The 23,785-nt window shown below is 45.7% G+C and overlaps 1 protein-coding gene and 1 long non-coding RNA gene across 22 annotated transcripts in view; one reads left to right on the top strand and one right to left on the bottom strand.

The window, feature by feature from the left end:
* NEMP2 (nuclear envelope integral membrane protein 2) overlaps nucleotides 1-23,785 on the top strand; it is a 35,521-nt gene continuing 11,736 nt past the window's right edge. For 2 of the 21 annotated variants that reach the window (XM_086371658.1, XM_086371670.1), the window contains exons 1-8: nucleotides 375-731; nucleotides 8,360-8,475; nucleotides 13,728-13,959; nucleotides 14,107-14,179; nucleotides 15,520-15,613; nucleotides 16,430-16,544; nucleotides 18,378-18,606; nucleotides 23,370-23,546. In XM_086371658.1, coding sequence (XP_086227784.1) covers nucleotides 623-731; nucleotides 8,360-8,475; nucleotides 13,728-13,959; nucleotides 14,107-14,179; nucleotides 15,520-15,613; nucleotides 16,430-16,544; nucleotides 18,378-18,606; nucleotides 23,370-23,546 — 1,145 coding nt within the window. In that variant the 5' untranslated portion in view covers nucleotides 375-622. Of the gene's footprint in view, nucleotides 261-374; nucleotides 732-2,007; nucleotides 2,129-3,615; nucleotides 3,698-5,092; nucleotides 5,474-5,601; nucleotides 5,737-8,359; nucleotides 8,476-13,727; nucleotides 13,960-14,106; nucleotides 14,180-15,519; nucleotides 15,614-16,429; nucleotides 16,545-18,377; nucleotides 18,607-19,029; nucleotides 19,099-23,309; nucleotides 23,547-23,785 lie in introns of those variants that run through there. The other 19 variants (XM_086371640.1, XM_086371648.1, XM_086371759.1 and 16 more) reach the window with 18 other exon arrangements.
* Nucleotides 3,490-4,848, bottom strand: LOC147378755 (uncharacterized). The gene is made up of 2 exons (XR_015153243.1): nucleotides 4,716-4,848; nucleotides 3,490-3,678 (listed from the first exon to the last, which is right to left on the bottom strand). It is a non-coding gene; the product is annotated as an uncharacterized LOC147378755 (long non-coding RNA).

Genomic DNA, 23,785 nt, shown 5'->3' with positions numbered 1-23,785 from the left:
CACCCTTCCTCCGCCGGGGGAGGCGGGACGTCCGCCCTTCCCGCGTGCAGGCCGCGCCGCCCCCCGCTCTCCTCCTGCGCACCGCGCCATTTCCGCTACTCTCGCCCGAGGAACCCCTCCGCCCAAGGCCGAGCGCGGCTGGCCCTCGAGCGGCATGAGGCTGACCCCCGAGACGTGCTGGCTGCTGCTCTGGCTGCCGCCTCTGGCCGCGCAGCCCGCGGGCGGCGAGCGCGGGGAGGAGGAGGCGGCAGCCGTCTCAGGTAACCGCGGGCACGGGCTGCGGGCGCGCGCGCCCCCTCTCTCTCCGGCCTCCTGTCGCCCTTCCCCCCTCTTCGTCCCCGCCCACGCCGACACCCCGGCCCGGCGGTGACCCAGGCTCTCCCCGCCCCCGCGGCGCGGAGCCGGGCGCGGGCGGCGTCTCCCTGCCAGATTTAAGGCTTCCTCCGCGAGCGCGGCCCTTACCGCCTGCTTCGGCTTCCCTGGACTCTGCCGGGGACTGGATTTTAGGATTAGAAGCAGCTGCAAAGTTCATTCTGGCCCAGTTCCCACGTTTTACAGAAGCAACCAAAGTCCAGAGAAGTTTTGATTTGTCCAAGGACCTGAGGACAAGTCATTGTTACAGATGATCCTTGTCTCCAGACTTTCAACACAGGACATTTGTATTTATCAATTTAGGTCGAAAAATATTCTTTCCCTATCTAGCCGCAACTTTGGACTCAAGATTCGGGATGGTAAAAGCTTAGCTTTAGAATTACACTGAAATTCTGCTACCCTGACTAGTTCTGTGACCTTGAGTCAGTCAAGCCACTACCGGTCGCGTGTAAAACATGGATAATAATATTTCACAGGATTGTCGTGATGTGTAACGTGTGTGCAGTCCCTGGTCCAGAGGAAACAGGAAATGGTAGCTGCTTCTGGTATGGCTATCTGTGGCGTGCTCTCAAGATCCTGACTCCGGGCAGGGCAAGAGTTCTAACTTCAGTTCTGCTATGAGCTTAACATTTCTATTTCATTAATTTTCCCCATTAAATCCTTTAAAAGATTTCCTGGACTCACGGTCCACTAACTTCCCTTCATCTTTTTGCCCACCTTCGGTTGCAAGGGAGGCAACCAGCTGTGGGCTTATAGGTGGGGAAAGCTGCCTCCTTCTGTTAAAATCCGGATTGTCTATGAATGAAGGCAGTTACCAGATTTTCAGCTGGAGCTGCCAACTCCTGGTAGTCTCACAGTGAGGTACTTGGGGCTATTCTAGATCAGTTTTCATTGAATAGAAGTTTGTCAAGTGTTTACTTTCTACTGGGCAGTGTTAAAAGTGCTTTGATTGCATTATCTTATTTAATACCCATAGTAGCCCTATAGGGTAGGAACCATTAAATACGTATTTTACAGAAGAGGGCTTGGTAGTAAAAGAGGTAACCAGTATATACTGATAAAAAAATAAAGCACAGATCTGTCTAAGAGTTTCGGAGCATGGCAGCAGCCAGAACATTGTAAGTAGCCTGGACCAGCATCCAGAACTTTGATTTCTTCTTCGGTCATTACATTCAGCCACTCACTCGTAGAATTATCTTGGTCCAGGCAGATAATCTTTAAGGGCCATAGTTTTCCCATCAGTAAAACAAAAATCTTCTGTTGCTGAATGTTCTCCAATATTTTCCTTACCTTTTTCTCTTTTTAAGGGAATCTTTTTTTTTTTTTTTTTTTTGGCTTTGGTGGATCTTTGTTACTGCTCAGGCTTTTCTCTAGTTGTGATGAGTGGATGCTACTCTTCGTTGAGGTGTGCAGACTTCTCATTGTGAAGGCTTTTCTTGTGGCGCGCGGACTCCAGGATGCGTAGGCTTCTGTAGTTGTGGCTCGTGGGCTCCAGCGCGCAGGCCCAGCGGCTGTGGCTCGTGGGCTCCAGCGCGCAGGCCCAGCGGCTGTGGCTCGTGGGCTCCAGCGCGCAGGCCCAGCGGCTGTGGCTCCTGGGCTCCAGCGCGCAGGCCCAGCGGCTGTGGCTCCTGGGCTCCAGCGCGCAGGCTCAGCGGCTGTGGCGCACAGGCTTAGTTACTCCGAGGCATGTGGAACCTTCCTGCACCAGGGGTTGAACCAACATCTCCTCATTGACAGGCAGACTCTCATACACTGTGTGCGCTACCTTTTCTTTACTTTTATTTGCCTCAATGAGCCCGTTGTTTTTCAGGTTTCAGCTGGTACTTCGTTTTCAAAATAGGGCCCAGCTATAATGTGAGATGCTTGGATTAGATGATACTTCCTGTTCTAGAAATCTGTCTTCCAATAACACACACACTTAGACACACACATACCCTTACACACCCTTCCATGGAATGGAGAACATCCAGACTGAGGCCAGAACAGCTTTCTGGCTCCCCATTTGGAGGAAAGTCAGAGGCAATTGATACAGGAGGAGCAGACAGTTGTCTGGCTAAGAGGAAGAGAACCTTCAAACCAAAGTAACCAGGAGTTTGGAACCAGCGGGCGAGGTCCTTAGATGAAATTCAGGCCACTGCGATGAATTCCCAGGATTGAACCATAGTGATAGGCCATTTGAAACCACAGCTTTCAAATTCATCCATGGGGAAGAAAATCAATACTTGAAGTTAAAATCAGACCAGAATGTGCATTTGCATATGATAGTTTCAGTTTCCTTCTCTACCTTCTTGCATAGAGAATGCAATGAAGAGAAATGAAGATCAAGATTCATATTCAAGCCAGGTTAGAAAAACAACAAGTACGGTTAATAGAGAAGTTCTTTTGTAACTTTGATACTACCTGCTAATTAGTTTGAATTTGAACTTACAAAATAATACCCAAAAAAATCCTCCCGCCCTGCGAACTCTCAGGAGTTCAAGTTTATTGCTTTTTAACTCTTCTCCCTGCCTTACCTTATCCCTAAAGAAAAGCAGTCATATAGGCCAGATGGGGAAAGTGGGAGCCTGATTTAATAAGTGATTTTATTATTCTATTATAATTTCATCTGAAGATATTTTTTCCCATAAGGGCATGTAAGGTTAAATTTTCAGAAGGAACATTGCTGAAATATTTTTACGTTGGAGATTGTTTAAAATCTGCAAACACCTGAAGAGTGTTTGTGCTCTTTATTTTTAGCATATTCTATAAGTAGATTTAAGTACTACCTGCCCTTTTTTGAAGTTTTGACAATATTTTTACCTTAAAAAGTAAGTTTAGTTTATGACTAAACTCTTTAATTATATCCTTATACCTGTAGGAAAACTAATAAATGACAAAAGTAGTACGGAAGAGTAATTTTAAATTTATTGGTTGAAGCAAGTGATGTGAAGCGGTCTCTTTTATATATGATATGTAGTCCTAACATTAGATTGAATGTTTTCAAGTCGAGTGGTGTTTTAAATGAACTAAGGGATCGCAGTGGTAAAGGGAACCCTGACTCAAATCCTTTGAAAGAACTGAGCTTCGTCATAGCAGTTTGGGCACAGCTGGCCAGAAACCCACTGTTCTCTAGAAGTCGGGGTTATTGACAGGTTCAGGAGAGCCTGCCGAGGATTGCAGGTGGTTAAGGAGGGCTGTGCTCGGTGGTGGCCTTGCTGGGTCGTCATAGTAAGGATGGCACTTGGGGTCGGTCCTGCAGATGCTCCGAGGTGCTTGGGAACTGAGGCAGAGCTGGGCCGGCCCACACTTGCAGACCATTCTCCTGACCTGAATCAGGGTTGAGGAAGTGAGTACCCAGGTTACGGGGGTGGGGGGGCACCCGCTGGGAAGGAGATGGGTTTCAGCTCCGGGGAAGCAGCGGCTCTTTCTGGGCAGGTGTACTCTCTTCTGACCCAGTGAATGATTGTTTTGACATTTGTATGTATCCCTAAAAGTTTCCTTTTGTTTTCTGGATTGCCTTGTAAGGGGATGTTGCTATTATTGAGATATATGTCCTTTTGCCCAATCTACCACCAGGAAGTTCCAATGTTACCTGATTGAATGGGCAAAGACCGAGGCTGCATGAATAAATGACACCTGCCGACATGCCCGCAGCCTCATAGCCTTCAGTGTCAGGGCTTGAACAGGTGACAAAATTCAGCCAATCAGTCAAGCTGGCTACAGTTTTTGTCTGCCCCCCTCCAGCGGAGGTAGAGGAAGTAGAAACTGCCTAATGAAATGTCTCTAGAAGAAGATAACTGAAAGGAGGCGAGGCCTAGGAAAGACATGACCTTTATAAATCATCGAAATGAAAAGATCTGGTTCCCTCTAGGAAGACAATAGGCCAGCTGTGTTAAGAACCTTGGTTGTCAAAGTTACTATCTTACGCTGGCCCAACTAGTCCATGACTTAAGACTCCTTGGAGTGAATTCGCTTGGAGCTAGGGTTGAGCTTTCTTGTAGCTTGAGTTTCTAGTTCCTTAGGTAGTTAGGAATTCTTGTGTGGGTTGACTGAGATGCAGTCACCTCAGGAGACAGGTGGTAACAGAGCAGCCAGAGAACATCATGAAATGCCAGTGCCTCGTCTGTGATGTCTCCTGTGTGAATTCAATGTCAGTCTCACCTCCAAAGCCAGACGTTGCTCTGGAGAATTCCAGGGGAGATGCTGTTGGCAACATGCTCTTAGTAGTAGATCTGTAGGTGTCAAAAATCAGGGCAGCCTGCCTCTATCTGTGCTTTCCTTAATCTGGTTGAAGACCAGGTGACATCGGAGCTAGTTCTCGTCCTCCAGCTGGGAGGTCCCTTACAGAGAATGCGCTGACGTACCGTATCGAGTACAACGGCAGCAAGCGGATTCCCGCCTCTTGTCTCCCGCTCCCTCCTCTGCCTGGTGAGGAGAGAGAAGATGGTTCCCAGCTCGAGGGGTGTTAAGGGTTAGCGCTCTCACCCTGTAGTTCAGGGCACAGGGATGCTGGGATAGGGAAGGGGCGGTGGAGCCTGCAGGTTCTGTTGTGGGGATGGCCATGGTGCAGGCTGGACAGGTGCTGAGCATCAGGTTGCTTCAAGGGGAGCCTGGAGAGCACCCCCTCTTATGGTGCCAGCACTGGCCAGGCTCTTGTGAAGACTGGCCATTGCAGGGAAAGAACAAATTGGCCAAAATGGCGTCGTCAGGCTCTCTTGCCCCACGTTTTGTAGATGGTGATGATGTAACCACTGAGATCACTTAAAGTGCTGCACGTGCACATCACGAGGTACCCAGCTGACCATGGGCTGCTTTTGTTCTGTAAGCACATATAAGCTCCACCTGGGAGTGACCTTGTGGCTGTGTTGTGGCTGCATTATGTCTGTGTCTGCTGGGTCAACCACGAGAGGAGAGAAGACAGCGTGTCTGCAGTTCCTATCGCTCCTCGAGTTTTCTTCCAGCTTCCCTGCTTGTGCCTTGCCTGCCATGGGTTCATCAAACAGCGCGCACAGTGAGATACAGCGAGACAGCCTTGCGTTCACTAGGTCAACTCTGCGACCCTGTGGACTGAAGCCTACCAGGCTCCTCCGTCCATGGGATTTTTCCAGGCAAGAGTACTGGAGTGGGTTGCCATTTCCTTCTCCAGGGGATCTTCCTGACCCAGGGATCGAACCCGGGTCCCCTGTATTATAGGCAGATGCTTTTACCGTCTGAGCCACCAGGGAAGTCCTAAATAACCCACCAGTCCTCTGCAATTACAGCACACGAGTAAAAGACGAATACTTAAATGTGGGGATACAGTAATGAACATGCCGTGTCCTGAACTTCATGAAGGGAGAGTATCAACTAAAAAATATGTATGTAATATGAAGAGAAGAAAGCAGAGTAAGAAGGGAGGGGTTGGAGTGTGCCGTTTTAGACAGCAGGGTCGGAGAAGGCCTTGCTAAGAAGGGAACGTTTGAGCACACAAGTGTTATCTATTGGAAGGAGAAACTCTGCCAGGATCTGGGGAAAGCAGTTGCAAGCGGAGGAAACCGCTTGCAGGAAAGCTTGAGGCGGGGGCAGCTCAGCGTCCTGAGGACAGGTTGACCGATGTGGCCAGAGGTGCCTGGATCCCAGGAAAGGAGAGCAGGTTTTGCTTTGAGAAGTCGTTTGGGGAGGGGGTGGTTGAAGAGGTAAACGATGTGCTCTGATTGATGTTTCTAAAAGGTCCATGTGCTGGAAAGAGGATAGTTGTGGAGGGGGGAATTGAGGCGGTTCTGGGAGCCGACCAGCTCGCAGTCCTTTACGTTCATCCAAGTGCATGAAGCCTGTCTGGACGACAGGAACATTTACTCCTAAAGTCAAGCTATTGCCCTGTACCCAGATTGCATCATCTTGCTCGTAGCTGAAGAGTTACAAATATCAAATGATTTAGGAGACAGTCTTAGGACCAAAATGAAAAAAAGCCTCAGTGGAAGGTAACGTTTGCTTGTGACGCTCAGGCTCCACAGCACATTTCCTCTGCCCACTAACAAGCCCGCTAGCCATCAGTTCCCACTTGTGTGAACTGATTTGACCTGTGTAGACGTGGAACTCTCTGAGAGGAAGGACCCTGGAAGGACCACAAGAAAAGCCCCTACGGTGGGCACACGTAGTTTGAGGAGCAACCCTGAGGAAGGAACAGCTGGGGTTCATGTTCTCACGATGGTCTGGGCTGCTGGGGTCTGCAGACCGCTCTTCACCTGCCTCTCCCCCACCTCCACGTGTGCTCCCTCCGCAGTGACAGGCAGGGATCCCCTCTTTTATTGGAGACTCCCAGCAGAAAGATCTCCGCTCTGGCTGACCGATTTCACGTGGTTCCTCCTGAGTCATTACGGGTCACCCCGTCCTTCCCCAGCTTTGGTGTATTTCAGATTTTCCTGGAGAAACAACTGATCACACTCTCCTTAGGGGAGTCAGGGGTTGGCCTGTGGTTTCTCTGTGTGCCCTGTTGATGTTCCATGCTTGACAGATGTGGTGGTGGTACCCTGTCCTAGGTCCAGGACTGGCTTTTGAGTTTCATCTCCCTTTATTTATAATTCAGTAGCAGCAGCTGCAGAGTAAAATGAACCCCATTACTTTATAATTTGGTTGTGGCATTTACTACAGTCATTTACCACCTGTAATGCAGTACTTGTCTTCTGTTTCACAGTGTTATGCTGTGTTACATATTACATACTATATATTGCATATTACCTAGAACACACACACACATGTATGTACACATCTGTTTTGAGCCAGACTTCTCCTGTGCTCCAGACCTGTCATCTTTACCTAGTCCCATCAACCAAGACCTCAGTACATCTAGAAGTGAACTCATGCCCTTTTCACTGGACAGACTTGCTTCTTCTCTGGTATTCTGTATGTGGATAAAGGGCCTCACCATCTCCCCGCTCACCAGAACCATCAGGTTGCCTCTGAATCTCTAAGTCTGTTGATCCGACTTGCTAGGTGTTTTTGATCTGCTCTTTCTCCCTCCTGCTTGGTTCATTTCTTACTCAGATTGCTTCGGGAGCCCCCACAGCTCCGCGTGCCATGCTCTTCCCCTCTGGGTTTCACATGGCTTCCAGAATGCTCTTTCCAAGACACGCCTGTGTTTTCTGTTCCCGCAGGTCCGTTTGCCCTCCTCTCCCCTGCTCAGTGCCAGGGAGCTGGCCTCTGCGGGCTTCTTCGCCCTCTGGCTTCCCACTGGGTTTGGCCGATGAGAGACTGGTAGGGGGTGGGGGCAGGAGAGAGCTGCCCCTGGAGTCCCGGCAGTGTCTGTTCCCTTGGGTTGCTGTCCTCTCAGCTCTGGCACCTCCAGTGACAGCGGGTCCCCCTTTGCCATCTCAGGCCTAGGAAGATTGAAGGCTTTCTGCTGTTGTCGGTGCCTGGGAACCCCCATCCACGTCTTCACTGAACTCTTCTCAGTTAAACCCTCTGGCATGTCAGCAGTTTCCTCCTGAAACTTTGTTTGCCTGAAATCCCTCAGTGCTCTGCTTTCAGCCAGAAGTCCTTGTTACTCACTGTAATGATAATTGCTGCTTAGCTCTCTAGCTGCAAGTGTTAAAATGCCCTTGTGTATTCCCTGCGTGCCATCCTCATGAATGGCTAGACCACGTCCATCGTTTCCCTCATCTCTGTGGATCTCTGCGCACTTGTCACCCCCACCCCCTGACTTCTAGATCACTGCCCCCAGCTGTGGTCAGTGGTCCACTCAAATTTCCTCCTCTCCAGGAAGCCTCTCAGTCCTTCCCCTCTCTTTCAAGATTGAAGATGTGCCTGTTCTCCTTGCTCTTACCGTCCTTCCATCTGCCATATGACTTTTGTTATTAGACTGTAATATTTTTTGTCTCCTGCTAGGCTGGAAAGACTGAAGGACTATAATTACTGCCTAGAATAATTTAATGTTCATAAAGTATAAAAGCAGTCATCATTAACCCTGTGAATAAAAAAGATTTTGGGCAATTATATATTTAGGAAATATATTCTCTTTTCCATCTTTCAGTTTCTACGTGTCAAGTTTTGAAGGAGATGAAGATAATTAAAGCTTCTCTGTCAGGCTGTTACTGCTACAATCAAAATTCCCAAGTGCAATGGAAGTATATATGGTCAACTGTGCAGGTAAGAGCTTACTTTCAAATTATGTCTTAGGAACAGAGACTTTAAAGGTACTATTTCAAGAGTAGAAATAGACATAGAGCTTTTATATGACTTAGAGCTATTACCAGTAGGAAAGCTGCCTGGGGAATCACACGGTAGTTCAAGCAGAGGGATGTGGTAGAAACATAAACTCTCCATATTCTTCATCAGCCCTTCTTCATCCACTCCAAGTAAATATACTATATGATGCAGTGTGCTTGCTGTTGAGACATGGCTCAGGGCAACATCCTCTCATGTACTTCCAAAATCATTGCTGTCTCAGGCCTTTCTATATATATATTATAGAAATTCTGAAGTTATCTCTGATCTCACATATGGTCAAGATAGTCATCCTGGAGTGCAAAGTCAAGTGGGCCTTAGGAAGCATCACTATGAACAAAGCTAGTGGAGGTGATGGAATTCCGGTTGAGCTCTTTCAAATCCTAAAAGATGATGCTGTGAAAGTGCTGCACTCAATATGTCAGTGAATTTGGAAAACTCAGCAGTAGCCACGGGACTAGAAAAGGTCAGTTTCAATTCTAATCCCAAAGAAAGGCAATGCCAAAGAATGCTCAAACTACCGCACAATTGCACTCATCTCACACGCTAGTAAAGTAATACTCAAAAGTTCTCCAAGCCAGGCTTTAATAGTACATGAACCATGAACTTCCAGATGTTCAATCTGGATTTAGAAAAGGCAAAGGAACCAAAGATCAAATTGCCAATATCCACTGGATCATAAAAAAAGCAAGAGAGTTCCATAAAAACATCTACTTCTGCTTTATTGACTATGCCAAAGCCTTTGACTGTGTGGATCACAAGAAACTGTGGAAAATTCTGAAAGAGATGGGAATACCAGACCACCTGACCTGCCTCTTGAGGAATCTGTATGCAAGTCCGGAAGCAACAGTTAGAACTGGACATGGAACAACAGACTGGTTCCAATTAGGAAAAGGAGTACGTCAAGGCTGTATATTATCACCCTGCTCATTTAACTTATATGCAGAGTACATCATGAGAAACGCTGGACTAGAAGAAACACAAGCTGGAATCAAGATTGCCGGCAGAAATAACAATAACCTCAGATATGCAGATGACACCACCCTTATGGCAGAAAGTGAAGAGGAACTAAAGAGCCTCTTGATGAAAGTGAAAGAGGAGAGTGAAAAAGTTGGCTTAAAGCTCAACATTCAGAAAACTAAGATCATGGCATCTGGTCCCATCACTTCATGGGAAATAGATGGGGAAACGGTGGAAACAGTGTCAGACTTTATTTTTTTGGGCTCTGCAGACTGCAGCCATGAGATAAAAAGACGATTACTCCTTGGAAGGAAAGTTATGACCAACCTAGATAGCGTATTCAAAAGCAGAGACATTACTTTGCCAACAAAGGTCCGTCTAGTCAAGGCTATGGTTTTCCCTGTGGTCATGTATGGAAGTGAGAGTTGGACTGTGAAGAAGGCTGAGCGCCGAAGAATTGATGCTTTTGAACTGTGGTGTTGGAGAAGACTCTTGAGAGTCCCTTGGACTGCAAGGAGATCCAACCAGTCCATTCTGAAGGAGATCAGCCCTGGGATTTCTTTGGAGGGAATGATGCTAAAGCTGAAACTCCAGTACTTTGGCCACCTCATGCAAAGAGTTGACTCATTGGAAAAGACTCTGATGCTGGGAGGGATTGGGGGCAGGAGGAGAAGGGGATGACAGAGGATGAGATGGCTGGATGGCATCACTCACTCAATGGACCTGAGTCTGAGTGAACTCCGGGAGTTGGTGATGGACAGGGAGGCCTGGCGTGCTGCGATTCATGGGGTTGCAAAGAGTTGGACACGACTGAGTGACTGAACTGACTGAACTGAACTGAAGGTGTCTATCAGTTTGCAGTTTTACTACTACAAAGTGACTATCCTCACTTCTGTGGTGAATGAATATTTTGAGGGGATAATTTGAGACTAGGTATATATTCTGTTGCTCATCAAACTTTCACCCGTTAGTTTTATTATCCATTGATGATGCTTGCCTAAATCAGTCATCATCACAGTGTTTATCAAATGGTGATTTTCTAATTCCATTATTCCTTCTACAGTTGGCTTTCTTCCTTAAGGAAGAGTTTATCTCTCCAATTTTATTTAGATCCATATAGTCTCGTGGATTGCCAGTTCATTCACTGGACTACAGTTGATTACTTGTGTTATTTATTTTTATATTCATATTGTCCTGGATTTGGCCAGTAAGAGCCCCTTCAAACTAGCTCCTATGACTTTTACCTTGTGCTTATCATTATTTGAGCACTTCTTTACCTTCTGGCAAATAGGATGTTCCCAGGCTTACTCTGTGATTTCTTAGTCCCGGCTCTGGAGTCATACATTTTCTGAGGAGCCTTAAGTGTTAGGTGTGTTCATCACTACTGGGTATCATTGTCAAATGTGTTTGTACACACATACGCATCCATATTCCTGTACACATAACTGTTCTTCCTTCCTTTCTTCCTTACTGTCTGTCAAAAACCATGCATTCTTCTCTCTCCAGTACCACTGGATTCTAGAGTCTTCATCCTTTCTATCTCTGTAACTCTCTTCTTGGATTGTGAGAAACCTGGTTCCCATTATCTTCAATATATTTTCCTATTCCTAGAGTAATTTCAGAGTTGCTAAGCCATACTGTTGTGAAAAGCAAACCTAGTAACAAGAACTCAGCATTTGTTTACAACGTTTCATCCTCATAGTTTGCACTATCTAAATACTAATGGGGTTACAAATCTAAATACTGTGCTCAAAAGTTACTTGGGTTCCTGCATTCCCACCCATCTCCCTCAAATCTGGTTATATTATTCATTTGGAATACATTTGTTCCTATTTGTTACCATTGCAGAGTTCTTCCTCATTCTAGTTGATTTTATTGTCATTATTTTTTTTAGTGTGTACAACATTAAAAGGGTACAATATTAAAGGCCCCAAAGTCAAAACTACACAAAGATGTTCTCAGAGAAGTGTCCCTCCATCTCATCCCTCTGACCCTTTCCCATTGGATACATGCAGGGAATCAGTTTTGTTATCTTTCCTGTGTTTCTTTTTGCAAAAGAAGCAGTGAGGCATATTTATAGATCATACTTAAAGCCATGAGGCTAAGCAGTGAGTTTAGATAGAGAAAAGGAAAGGATCAGTGGCTGAGACTGGGTCAGTTTGCTATTAAGACATCGGGGTTGAAGGGGGGGATGTGCAGCAGAGGAGACAGAGAAGGAAGAGCAGGTTGAGGAGGAACGCCGGGAGCCCAGGAAGTGCCAGAGGGAGGAGCGGGGGAGGGCCCAGCCGCGCCGGACTCTGAGGACGGGTCAGACAGGATGACAGGGAATGCACTGACCGTTTGGTTTAGCAACATGGAGGTCGCTGGTGACCTTGTCAGGGGCAGCCTGTTGGGAACGAAAGCCTGACTAAAGTTCTAAAGACAGAAATAGGGGAGAGGAACTGGAGAATGCAGAAGAATTTTATTGCAGTGGGAAGCGAGGAAAAGGGTGATAGCTGGAGGGTAAAAGGAAGTCAGTAGAAGGTTTTCGTGTGTGTGTGTGTTTTTTTTTATGAGAAAAATACTGTCATGTCTGTAAGCTGATGGGAATAGTCTAGAAAAGTGAGAAGAAGTTCTGGTGGGATGTCCTTGAGCAGCTGAGTGGGTCGGATCCAGGGCACAGGTTGGGAGCTTATCTTTAGAATGGAGCATGTCAGTCTCCTTGTGGTGGAAATTTCCTCCGAAATACACAAGCTGGAAGCAGAGCATGTGCCTGCAGGTGCTGACAGGTGGGGAGATATGGGGTTAGGAGCCCGTCCAGGTTCTCTTCAATCTCTTCCGTTCTCTGTGAAGATGGAAGAATCCTCAGCCAACAGTGAGGAGGGGAGGAGTTATTGGGGTGTTGAGGACGGAGAAGCTGTGAGGTCAGGGTTGAAGAGAAGGGAAGAGTGACTGGACAGGAATGGGTGGTGTGATGGCAGGCAGCCCTCTGGTCCCACTTCAGGTTCCCACACACGGATTTGAAGAGAGCACTGCTGGTTTTTCCAGCACAATGGTGCAAATGCAGAAGTGGGAAAGGTGGAGGGTTGAATTTTGTGAGTGAGTGTGACAGAGCACGAGGGGTACAGACGAGGATTCATGGAGGGAATGTTTCGTGATGATCGATCATGGAACTCAGTGGGCAAAAAAGGGGCTGAGGCCACCCAGGGTGCGGAGGAGGGGAGAGACGCTTGATCAGTGCTGGGGTCCATGCTTGCTGGCGGCCGGGAGTCAGCGGGGCACGCTGGAAAGACAGGTGGTGGTTGTCTAGTGGGGTGCATTTGATGTAGCCTGTATTTGGGGCTGCAGTTTGGGACTGACAGGATCTAGCCTGTGGCCGCGAGAGTGATTACCTGAGGTGTGTGGAGAAGAGGAGCTGTAAGAGGGGAGAAGTTCGGAGAACCAAGAGGCCAGGATGTTGGAAGGACAGGATGTGTGTATTGTGTGAATTTAGTCCCAGAGACGTATAACAGGAAGTAGTATTTGGAGAGCAACGGTGAGCCAGGAGCTGAAGTCCCAAGAGGTTTGAGGTGTAGGTGGACAGATTGTGGGTGGTACCACCTGATGCCTGAGATTCAGGGCTGCTGCTCTCACTCCCCTTCTCAGGCTCGCCCTCTCCTTGGACAAGGAAGAAAGAGAGGGATAAAGGCAGCAGCAGAGTGTCGTTTAATGGTCCCTGGGCTGTTGGCCTCTGCTCAGCGTTCTAGATGGCGCTTTGCTGCGGGAGTTGAGTAGGACCCGGGGTTGGGTCCCTCTTCAAAGGACATGGTGACAGAAGCCTGAATCACATGCTCAGCTGGTCCGGAAGACAGAAATGTTTTTTTTCTCAGTCACAGTGGAAACAGTAGAGAGAGAGAGCCTCTTCTCATGAGGTTTATAACCCAGTAGTTGCTGCACGTTATTTTCTCTCATCTTTTTTCGTGTGGCCTTTGGTCACAGTAAGCTGCTGGAAGAAGGCGTTAAATCAGCCACAACTCGGGAAGAAGCATCCACTCTCAGAAGTGTCTGTGGTCCCATATGTGTTGGCTACACCAGAAATCCAGGTCCATCCCTGGGATCAGAACGTGACCAAGTACTCTGAGTGTTCTTTACTCACCCAGTTCTGGGTTCTCTTTATTCCTTTGCTCATAATTTTGAGAAGCTGTTAAGAAGTTTTAACTTTTCTGTTTGTAAATTTGTTGATTCTTGTTTCATAGGTGAAAATTAACAGTTCAGACCTGTTCAGTGTTGTATATATCACAGAAAGGTATAATTGCCAGTATCCAGAAACCATTCTATCCATCATCAGATGTATGATTCATAACTTTTGGACACCAGAGGAGTCTAATGATATAACCATCACCATCCATCCATACGGACAGACTGTGTGTTTCTCTGTGAAGCCAGCCAGGAAGATCTTTATCTATACGATAAGTGTGAAACAAAACAGTAAGTCTGTTTTTATTATACGTGACTTTCTGGTTCAGCTTTTCTGGAGTGACATTTCAGTAAGCTGCCTGTCTTTCACTGACTGCATTGACACAGAATCCTTGTTTGTCGTGTTTCTGTGTTTGTTTGTTTGTTTTTTTGCTCCAGTTGTGGATTTCAAGCTCGTCTTTGTGTTTGTGGTGGGCATCTTCCTCTTCTTTTACGCAAAGACCTTGAGTCGGTAAGTATTCATTTTTACTTTCTTAATTTTGTGAGTCAAAAAGGGTAGAACAGGAGGATTCCCTGCTGGTCCAGTGGTTAGGACTCTGGGCTTTCACTGCCAAGGGCCCGGGCTCAGTCCCTGGTCAGAGAACTGAGATGACATAAGCCACAGGGCATAGCCGGCAAGGGAAAAAAAAGAGTAGGACACTTTTGACCTTGTGCTAAATGTTTCCATACTAGTTGTAGTTCTTGCTTTAGGTTTTGCCAACAACAGGTCTCAAGATAGTTTTGAAAAGGTTTTTAAAACCAGTGAGAGTTATTTGTATAACGTGGCGTGTTCCGGTTACACCGTGTTTTCACACGCATTATTTTGTATCATGTATCAGCATACGTTATTTTAACTGATTTGTTTCTCTTAACAACTGTGTGAGCTCTGGATGCTGATTCTCATTTTATGGATGAGAAAACCAGCATCCATCATCACAAGACTAGCCTTGCCAGGGCTGAGATTCACACTCAGGTTTTCTGATGCCGTGCCTCTCTCTCTTACATTTGTACCACCTCCTGGATTTGTGACTCTGATACAGAAGGTTGGATTTAATGTATTATCCTGATGCTTTCTTTCTTATAACTTCTTTTTGGAAAAATTTCTTTTCAGTAATATTTTACTTCTTGACTTGCTATTCTGAACATTGTTTATTTTTGAGCTTTTCATTAGAGCTTCACAGTGTGTATTTAATGTCCTCCATGGTCTTAATTAACTATATGTTGCTTGCATAACCTAAAGAGTAAAGCTTGGACTCAGAGGAGCTGGGCTGCAAGCCTGAATCCTTCCAACTGGCAGATACTGACTGGAGGAAGGTCTTTAACTTCTTGGTGCCTGGGTTTCCTCCCACATAAAACTGAGACATGGATAGCTATTGCACATGGAGTAGGAAATGGCACCCCACTCTAGTATTCTTGCCTGGAAAATCCTGGCAGGCTACAGTCCATGGGATCACAAAAGAGTTGGACATGACTGAGCAGTTGAGCATACACGTAGCTCCTATACAGGGCTATTGTGAATGCATGTAAAGCTCTCAGACAAGTGCCTGCCACATGATAGGTGCTCCAGTAATTACTGTTGGACCAGATTCTGAACACAGGAGATAACTCAGACGTTCTGTTCTGAGTCAGTGGCAAGCTATTTACCATAAATTTCAAGTAGAGATTTCACTTTTTAAGAGTATAGGATATAATTACAGCTGGCATCTTAGTTTTTCCTCTTAGTATTCTTTATTGCATCTGTCAAATTCCACGTTTCTAATACCGAAAGTGTGACTTGGCATTTAAATGACTTTTTTCTGCTTGTCTTGACAGAAGCCCTGTTTTCTTTTACTCTTCGGGGACTGTGCTAGGTGTTCTAATGACATTAGTCTTTGTCCTGTTGCTGGTGAAAAAGTTCATTCCTAAGGTAGGTATATCAGGTACAGATGAATTAAAAAATGGAAATCATTATCTTATAAACATGAAAAATTGATTAAAGTTAATTCATGTTTATTATGACAGTTCCTAATTTCTACATTGTATAAACTGGCTTAAATTGTGTCTTTTCTTAAGAGATTCTATTTTCATTTGTTACAATGTATAGGTTTCAGAATTACATTTTGGCCATACTTTTTTTGAGACCCTTTTATTTTCTAGATAGTGCAACGTTCTTATGAGTGATGGGGACTCATCCTATGCTGAATGAAAATTTCTCTTGTCATAGTTGAGGAATGTCATGATGCTGAACCATCAGGGCCTTGAATAACAGTGTTGCAACACCTGGGGATTTCTTCATCGTTATTAGTTCCCCCAAAACATCTTCCATAAAAGAATGGCCTGCACTTAGTTGAGGATACATATGTATTAGTTCTCGATGCTAATGTTGGGTTTACTCTGATGAAAGCCTATAACACCAGCATTATTTTGAGATAAATTTATTTAGAACAATGTTTCTCCAACTGTAACGTACATGCAAGTCACCTGGAGTCCTGTTGAAGTGCAGTCTCTGACTCAGGAGTCTGCTGTGGGCCTGAGAATCTTAGTTGCCACTAGATTCCTAATGACACTGAAGCTCCTGGTGCACGGACCATACCTTTAGTGAGACTTGAGAAGAGTGTCTTGTCTTGACTTCAGTGTAGTTTGATATACAGATTTCAAATACAAAGGGTTTTATTTGTTTACTTCTACTTTGATGAGCGTGAATGAACCAAAAACCATGTGATTTATTTTCTTCCGCACACAGTATAGCACCTTTTGGGCTCTAATGCTTGGTTGTTGGTTTGCTTCAGTTTATATTCTGGGGCAACTGATGGAAGAGCTGAAGAGACTGTGGTATGAAGGCAGAATATGTGTATTAGGTAGGTAAAGATTTGAAAAATACAGTCTGTTATTGGTAAAGCTGAAAAGTACAGCCAGGGGCCCTTTCTTGACATACGCTCCAGCATTCAGATTTTCATTTTGAACTAAGGAGAAGAACTGTTAAAAATAATATTTTATTCCCACAGTTGGTGGTTTCAGTTCATTAGATATCATTTTAGACTATTTCTCTTTGACATTCTTCTTAGTTTTCTACTCTGATGATCAAAAGAGCAGAACAGCACTTGCCCTTTTTGACTGCACATGCTTTTAAATTGCAGTTAATAACCACCTCTGAATTGTAATGAAAAAATTGCTCTAAAATGCAACTCTTTATTTCTTTTTCTTAATGTATTTGTTACAAAAGGTAAGAAATTGTAAATGACCAATGAAAACTTGACTTTTAGAGACAGACTTGTTATTGTCATTTAAAAGAACAAAAATATCAACTTTTTAGAGTGTTTTAATTGGGAAATAACAGAGAATGGGAGAATCCATTTTCTCCTAACCTCTTAGTCCTGAATTTCTCATATAAGTACTCCCACCCAAAGCAAAAGCAATCGATTTTTGTTTCCCTTGAAGCTTTTATGTTTTTAGTCCATTTTTCTTTTTATAGTAATGCATTTTCAAAGTAAATTACTGCTGCTATGGTGTGTTTCTTTAAATACTTGACTTAATACTTCTATAAGGCAAGAACATTTTCCTCTATAGTTCAGTAACTAAATCTTTAAAAATTAATAGTTACCTAAGATTATCTGTTACCTAGGCCATGTTCAGCTTTCCTAAACATCCTTGATATTTGGTTTTATAAGGTAGGATATAGTCCAGAATCACATTTTGCATATATTGTGTCCCTTAAGTCTCGTTTAATCCATAACAGCTTTCTGGTTTGGGCTTTTTCCCCCCCATCTCAGTGATATGCTAAAGAGACCAAGTTAGTTGCCTTACAGCATGTTCCACTTTCTGGGTTTCTCTGATTATTCCTTTGTGGTTTAATTTAACTTGTTTCTCTCCTGTATCTTATATAAGCTGGAAATTGGGTCTTGAGACTTGCTTAGATACAAATGAAATGCTCACTGAATACCTGAGAGGTGATGTGCTCTCGACATTGGATCGCCACTTGTCCCTCTGTTCATAGCACAGAAGCTGAGCACCAGAATGCAAGGGTGATAGCTGATCCCGTCACTGTAAAATCACTTTGATTTAGTGATTAGAAAATTAAAAATGGGTTTTGTGGCAGACTATGATGTACACTAAGGCTTATTCCTGACCAAAGCAGCTGTGATAACATCTGTCCTCTATGACTCTGGGCCAGAAAAAAGGTACACTTATGTAGTAGTATTATACATCCTTCGGAGAAGGCAATGGCACCCCACTCCAGTACTCTTGCCTGGAAAATCCCGTGGACGGAGGAGCCTGGTAGGCTGCAGTCCATGGGGTCGCTAAGAGTAGGACACGACTGAGCGACTTCACTTTCACTCTTCACTTTCGTGCATTGGAGAAGGAAATGGCAACCCACTCCAGTGTTCTTGCCTGGAGAATCCCAGGAACAGGGCAGCCTGGTGGGCTGCCGTCTGTGGGGTCGCACAGAGTTGGACACGACTGAAGCAACTTAGCAGCAGTAGCAGCAGCATATATCCTTAAGTACTGCAGGGTCCACCTAGTATCTCACAGGGGAGGAATAACTAGCCCTAAATGCATTTTTCAGCTTCACTGGGGAAAGAAAAATGCAGGTGTTCTGATATGTTCTTAGCTCTAAGTCATGACTCCGCCAGGTTTTTCCCATAACTTTGCAGATCTGGCATTACGTTTTGTACATCTTTCTGCTCTTACAGGCTACATCTTGACAGTTGGCTGTGTCAGCTTTGCTGTTTGCTACAAGCACGGGCCCCTGGTGGAGGAGAGGAGCGTGGTGCTCCTGGCATGGCTGCTGCGGCTCCTGTCCCTGCTGCTGGTGTACATGGGGGTATCCGCGCCCCAGTTCGCCTGCACGGCCGCCCTGCTCCTCTTCCTGTCATCTGGGAGTCGGTGCTATCCACGGAGCGTGCTCGCCTGTGTCGGGAGGTATGTGGCCTCTTTTCTTTCCTCCATCATAAGTTTGATGTTTTGAGCTCTGGTTTTATTTATTCTTTGGGGGAATTTTTTGGACACGCTTATTTGATATCACAATTCACTCCACTTCATCTGGAGATTTCAGATTTCCCTCTGAGAAGGGGGTAAGGTTAGAGAATGTAAGTGCCTGATCCAAACTCCATTGCTAGCCGTCGTTAGCCCCCGATTACCAGGTAATGACGGCTCACCCAGAATTCACTAAAATCCGTAACAAATTACTTGGGCGTGGCGTCACCTAACATTTTACATTTCCTTTCTTTTGCGCCCAAGGACTGCTTTGGGGCTACTTGTGCTTACAAGATACGAGGGAACAGAACTGAATAACAAATTGTTGAAAGTTACAATTTATATAGTCAGGACTTTCTTTTTTCTTAGGTTTTAAGATAAGGCTTAAATGTCCTTCAGCCATGGAGTCTGAGCACCTGTCCTGTGCCAGGTACACAGGTAAAGGAGTGGCCCCCACCCTGGAGGTGTGCTCGTGGAGACATAGGCGTATGGGTGCTAGAGCAAGTGTTCAGATAGGCCTGCCCATCTGAAGTACGCCTGCTTAGTCACTCGGTTGTGTCCAACTCTTTGTGATCCTATGGACTGTAGCCTGCCAGGCTTCTCTGTTCATGGGGATTCTCCAGGCAAGAATACTGGAGTGGGTCGCCATTTCCTCCTCCAGGGGATCTTCCCGACCCAGGAATTGAACCCAGGTCTCCTGTGACGCAGGCAGATTCTTTACCACTGAGCCATTGAGGAAACCCACCCAGAAAGTGTAGCATGTAGAAAAAGTTCAGGAAAGTTTCTGGAAAAGAGACTAATGGGCTGAATCCTAATGAATCAAAACAGCCAGATGAATAAATGTAGGAAAGGCCTTCCTGATAGGGAGAAAGCCCCGTTTGCAGGCAAGTGAAGTGGATGTGGAGGCCTCTCAGGCAGTGCTGGAGAATCTAATCTGATCCTGTACATGGTAGAGGCACTGCCCTTTCTGCATGTCAGGCCATGCACTCTAACTGCTGCCCAGACAGGAGTTAGAAATCAAATGCTTGGGGCCCCAGAAGGTACCGAGTGAAGGATTCCTAGCAGAGGCAAGGCAGAAGTGAGACTGTACAAAGTTCTGCAACTGCCCCAGAGAAATGGGGTCAGTTACCACTCAGTTGGAGCTGATGATTGCCATTTGGGAATACGGGCCTTGCCAGATCACCTCGTTTTCTAGAAAAGCTGGGAACGTGGATTGAATGTCAAGTCTTACGATTTTTAAATGGTGGCAACTAAAGAAAGGCAATGCCAAAGAATGCTCAAACTACCACACAATTGCACTCATCTCACACGCTAGTAAGGTAATGCTCAAGATTCTCCAAGCCAGGCTTCAGCAATACGTGAACCGTGAACTTCCTGATGTTCAAGCTGGTTTTAGAAAAGGCAGATGAACCAGAGATCAAATCGCCAACATCCGCTAGATCATGAAAAAAGCAAGAGAGTTCCAGAAAAACATCTATTTCTGCTTTATCAACTATGCCAAAGCCTTTGACTGTGTGGATCGCAATAAACTGTGGAAAATTCTGAAAGAGATGGGAATACCAGACCACTCAACCTGCCTCTTGAGAAATCTGTATGCAGGTCAGGAAGCAACAGTTAGAACTGGACGTGGAACAACAGCCTGGTTCCAAATAGGAAAAGGAGTACGTCAAGGCTGTATATTATCACCCTGCTTATTTAACTTATATGCAGAGGACATCATGAGAAACGCTGGACTGGAAGAAACACAAGCTGGAATCAAGATTGCTGGGAGAAATATCAATAACCTCAGATATGCAGATGACACCACCATTATGGCAGAAAGTGAAGAGGAACTCAAAAGCCTCTTGATGAAAGTGAAAGTGGAGAGTGAAAAAGTTGGCTTAAAGCTCAACATTCAGAAAACAAAGATCATGGCATCTGGTCCCATCACTTCGTGGCAAATAGATGGCGAAACAGTGGAGACAGTGTCACTTTATTTTTCTGGGCTCCAAAATCACTGCAATTGGCGATTGCAGCCATGAAATTAAAAGACGCGTGCTCCTTGGAAGGAAAGTTATGACCAGCCTAGATAGTATATTCAAAAGCAGAAGCATTACTTTGCCAACAAAGGCCCGTCTGGTCAAAGCTGTGGTTTTTCCTGTGGTCATGTATGGATGTGAGAGTTGGACTGTGAAGAAGGCTGAGCGCCAAAGAATTGATGCTTTTGAACTGTGGTGTTGGAGAAGACTCTTGAGAGTCCCTTGGACTGCAAGGAGATCCAACCAGTCCATTCTGAAGGAGATCAGCCCTGGGATTTCTTTGGAAGGAATGATGCTGAATCTGAAACTTCAGTACTTTGGCCACCTCCTGCCAAGAGTTGACTCATTGGAAGGGACTCTGATGCTGGGAGGGATTGGGGGCAGGAGGAGAAGGGGATGACAGAGGATGAGATGGCTGGATGGCATCACTGACTCGATGGACGTGAGTCTCGGTGAACTCCGGGAGTTGGTGATGGACAGGGAGGCCTGGCGTGCTGCGATTCATGCGGTCCCAAAGAGTCAGACACGACTGAGTGACTGAACTGAACTGAACTAATATGAAAATAAAAACACAATCAACAAGCCAGAATCCAAGCAGAAGCCACAGTCACTCATTGGGCAGTGCGATGGGGCCCATCTGTCTTTGGGTGCAGAGGGTGGAGGTTAAGGGCAGGTATGGGGGCAGGAGACCAGTCATCAGACGTCACAGGGGTCCAGGCAAGAGGTGAGCAGGGCCTGGAGCAGGGCAGTGAGAGCAAGGCTAGAAGAGGGAGTTAGTGAATGTTTACGAGGTAAACTTGACTGTGAGGAGGAGACTCTGTGCCAGCTGATAGTTTATGTATCTGCTGATTCCACGGGGGGTGATGTCACAGGGTTAAAGAGGCACCAGAGGCAGGGCAGGGCCTCTCTGCAGAGGATGCTGGCAAGGCTGCTGCCAACTGCTTTCTCTCTGCCCTGTCTCAGAGGCAGACGCTGACTGGGGCTCTTGGAGATGCCTCTGCCAGGAGGGGACTGGCCACTGCACACCCTTTAGGCCTCTCGTCCCTTGTCTGGCTTGTGGCCTGAGGAACCCAGGAGAATTCCTTCCACTTTCCTTGTCAACATCCACTACCCTGCCAAGAGCCGAGTGTGTTCTCTTATCTGCACAGTGATCCTCTTATGCATTTGCTGTGCATTCTGTTTAACACAGACCTAATGATCAAAATGGACTGTAACTTCGTCAACTTTTCATATTGCTGGTGAGTGATTATGTGAAGGATTAGGAAATAAAATAGGAACTCATAGGGTAAACAATAAGCCAAAGAAATAATACTTTGATCGTACAGTACTTTCTAGTTTACAAAGAGCTGTTTGAATACATTTTGATAATATATGGTGTTACTATTTTGTCTCTGTCGAACACTTACTGTGCTAAGCATTTGACACAAAGTAATGGTTTTCATCTGTCCAGTGACCTCCTGAGGTAGACGGATGTTGCTTTCACTTTTCTTCCGTGTGAGCAAAGTGAGGCTCAGAACTGTGAAGGAGCTGCCCAGCTCACACAGTGGGTAAACCTCACAGCTCAAAGCATGCCCCTTCTTGTGCTCCAAGCCCGGGCGTTTTCCTCCATGGAGACCAGGCTAGGTGTTCAGTGCTCAGAATAGGAGGAGGAAATAATGTCAGTGGTTCCCTAATCCAGTTTATCAACCAGCAGACGAGCTGTAAAAGTTTACAGATGTTCAGGCCCCAAACCTCAAGGAAGCAAACATACGTTAAAACACCTCCTGGTGATTTTGTTGCTCATTTGTATTTGGGAATCTTTGGTTAAATTTTAAACCACCTAAAACATTTTTTTAAAACTCACTGATAAATATATGTGTTAAAACCTCTTCATCATTACCATTCCTTATGAGATTCTTCTAGGACTGTTTTGGTTGGAAAAAAGTTCCATTTGTGAGCCCTTCCATATGTAGCAAAAGAATAATGATTTTAATATTATGAATTACTGTGTGTACAGGACCCTTGTACTCGGGGGAAGTGTATTTACTTCCTCTGAGGTTAGTCAGTGTCTGCACCACTAGGTGGAGGCCATACCCCGCACATCTTCCCAGCTTCTCTGTTGAGACTCAGTGGCAAGTGATTCTGCTGGGTCTCCATAAAAGGTCATCTCAAAGGTTTGCTGCTGTTGGTGCCCAAGAAAATCAGCAGGGCAGGCAAAAAGAAGCCAGGTTTTTAATTGCCTGATTTGAAAGCACCGAGGAAGAAAAATACAATTATGTCTCTATCAGAAATTGATGCTCAGGACTTCTTGGTGATCCAGTTGGCTAAGGCTTTACACTTCCAATGCAGGAGGCCCAGGCTCAGTCCCTGGTTGGGGAACTAGATCCCACGTGCCACAACTAAGTCTGCATGCCACAGCTAAAGATCCCATGGGCCGCAGTGAAGATGCCTCAGCCCAAAAAAGAGAAAAAGGATCCTCGGTGCCTTAGGACATTATTTAAGCTGGTCCAGGAAGAGGGGGAGTGTGCAGTTAGGCCCAAATTACACGTTCTATAAACTTCAATTGGGATAACAAGAGAAATAAGTATAGTATGATATAGAGGAAGTTAAGAATTATTACTTTCTAAGACATGTATTTTTATAAATCTTAAGAGTTGAATTGAGCAACGAGATATGGCCAGGAATCTAGCAACCAAATGCTGCCTGTTTTAGGAAAATGAAGAAATGGTTTACATCAGAGAAGCCGGCGGTGAAGTTTCTTACTGAAGATGAGTACAGGGAACAAGCTGATGCCGCCACAACCTGCGCCCTGGAGGAGCTCCGCCAGGCCTGCCGCAGCCCCGGCTTCCCGTCCTGGCTGGCGGTCTCCAGGCTCCAGGAGCCGAAAAAGTAAGCCTTGCCCCGCTGCCCACACCACAGCTGGGTTGGCGTTACCCCGGAAATAACATGGCAGTTTGGACCAGGTACTTAAGGCTAGAAACACAGCTTCCCGGGTAACATGACATGGAAGCTATCGAGCTTCTTTTGCTTCAGTGCTCTGCATTGCACCGTAGAACTGCCAGGGTCGGAGTAAATGTTGATCTGATGTATTATATAGGGAAGGCCATAAAGACCACTCATAGGAGAAG

This window comes from Bos grunniens, chromosome 2 (assembly GCF_055505025.1).
Source record: "Bos grunniens cultivar Pamir isolate PY7600 chromosome 2, Bosgru_T2T1.0, whole genome shotgun sequence".
Classification (NCBI taxonomy): domain Eukaryota; kingdom Metazoa; phylum Chordata; class Mammalia; order Artiodactyla; family Bovidae; genus Bos; species Bos grunniens.
Note: the sequence above shows the minus strand (reverse complement) of the source record. Positions and strands in the feature narration are given on the sequence as shown.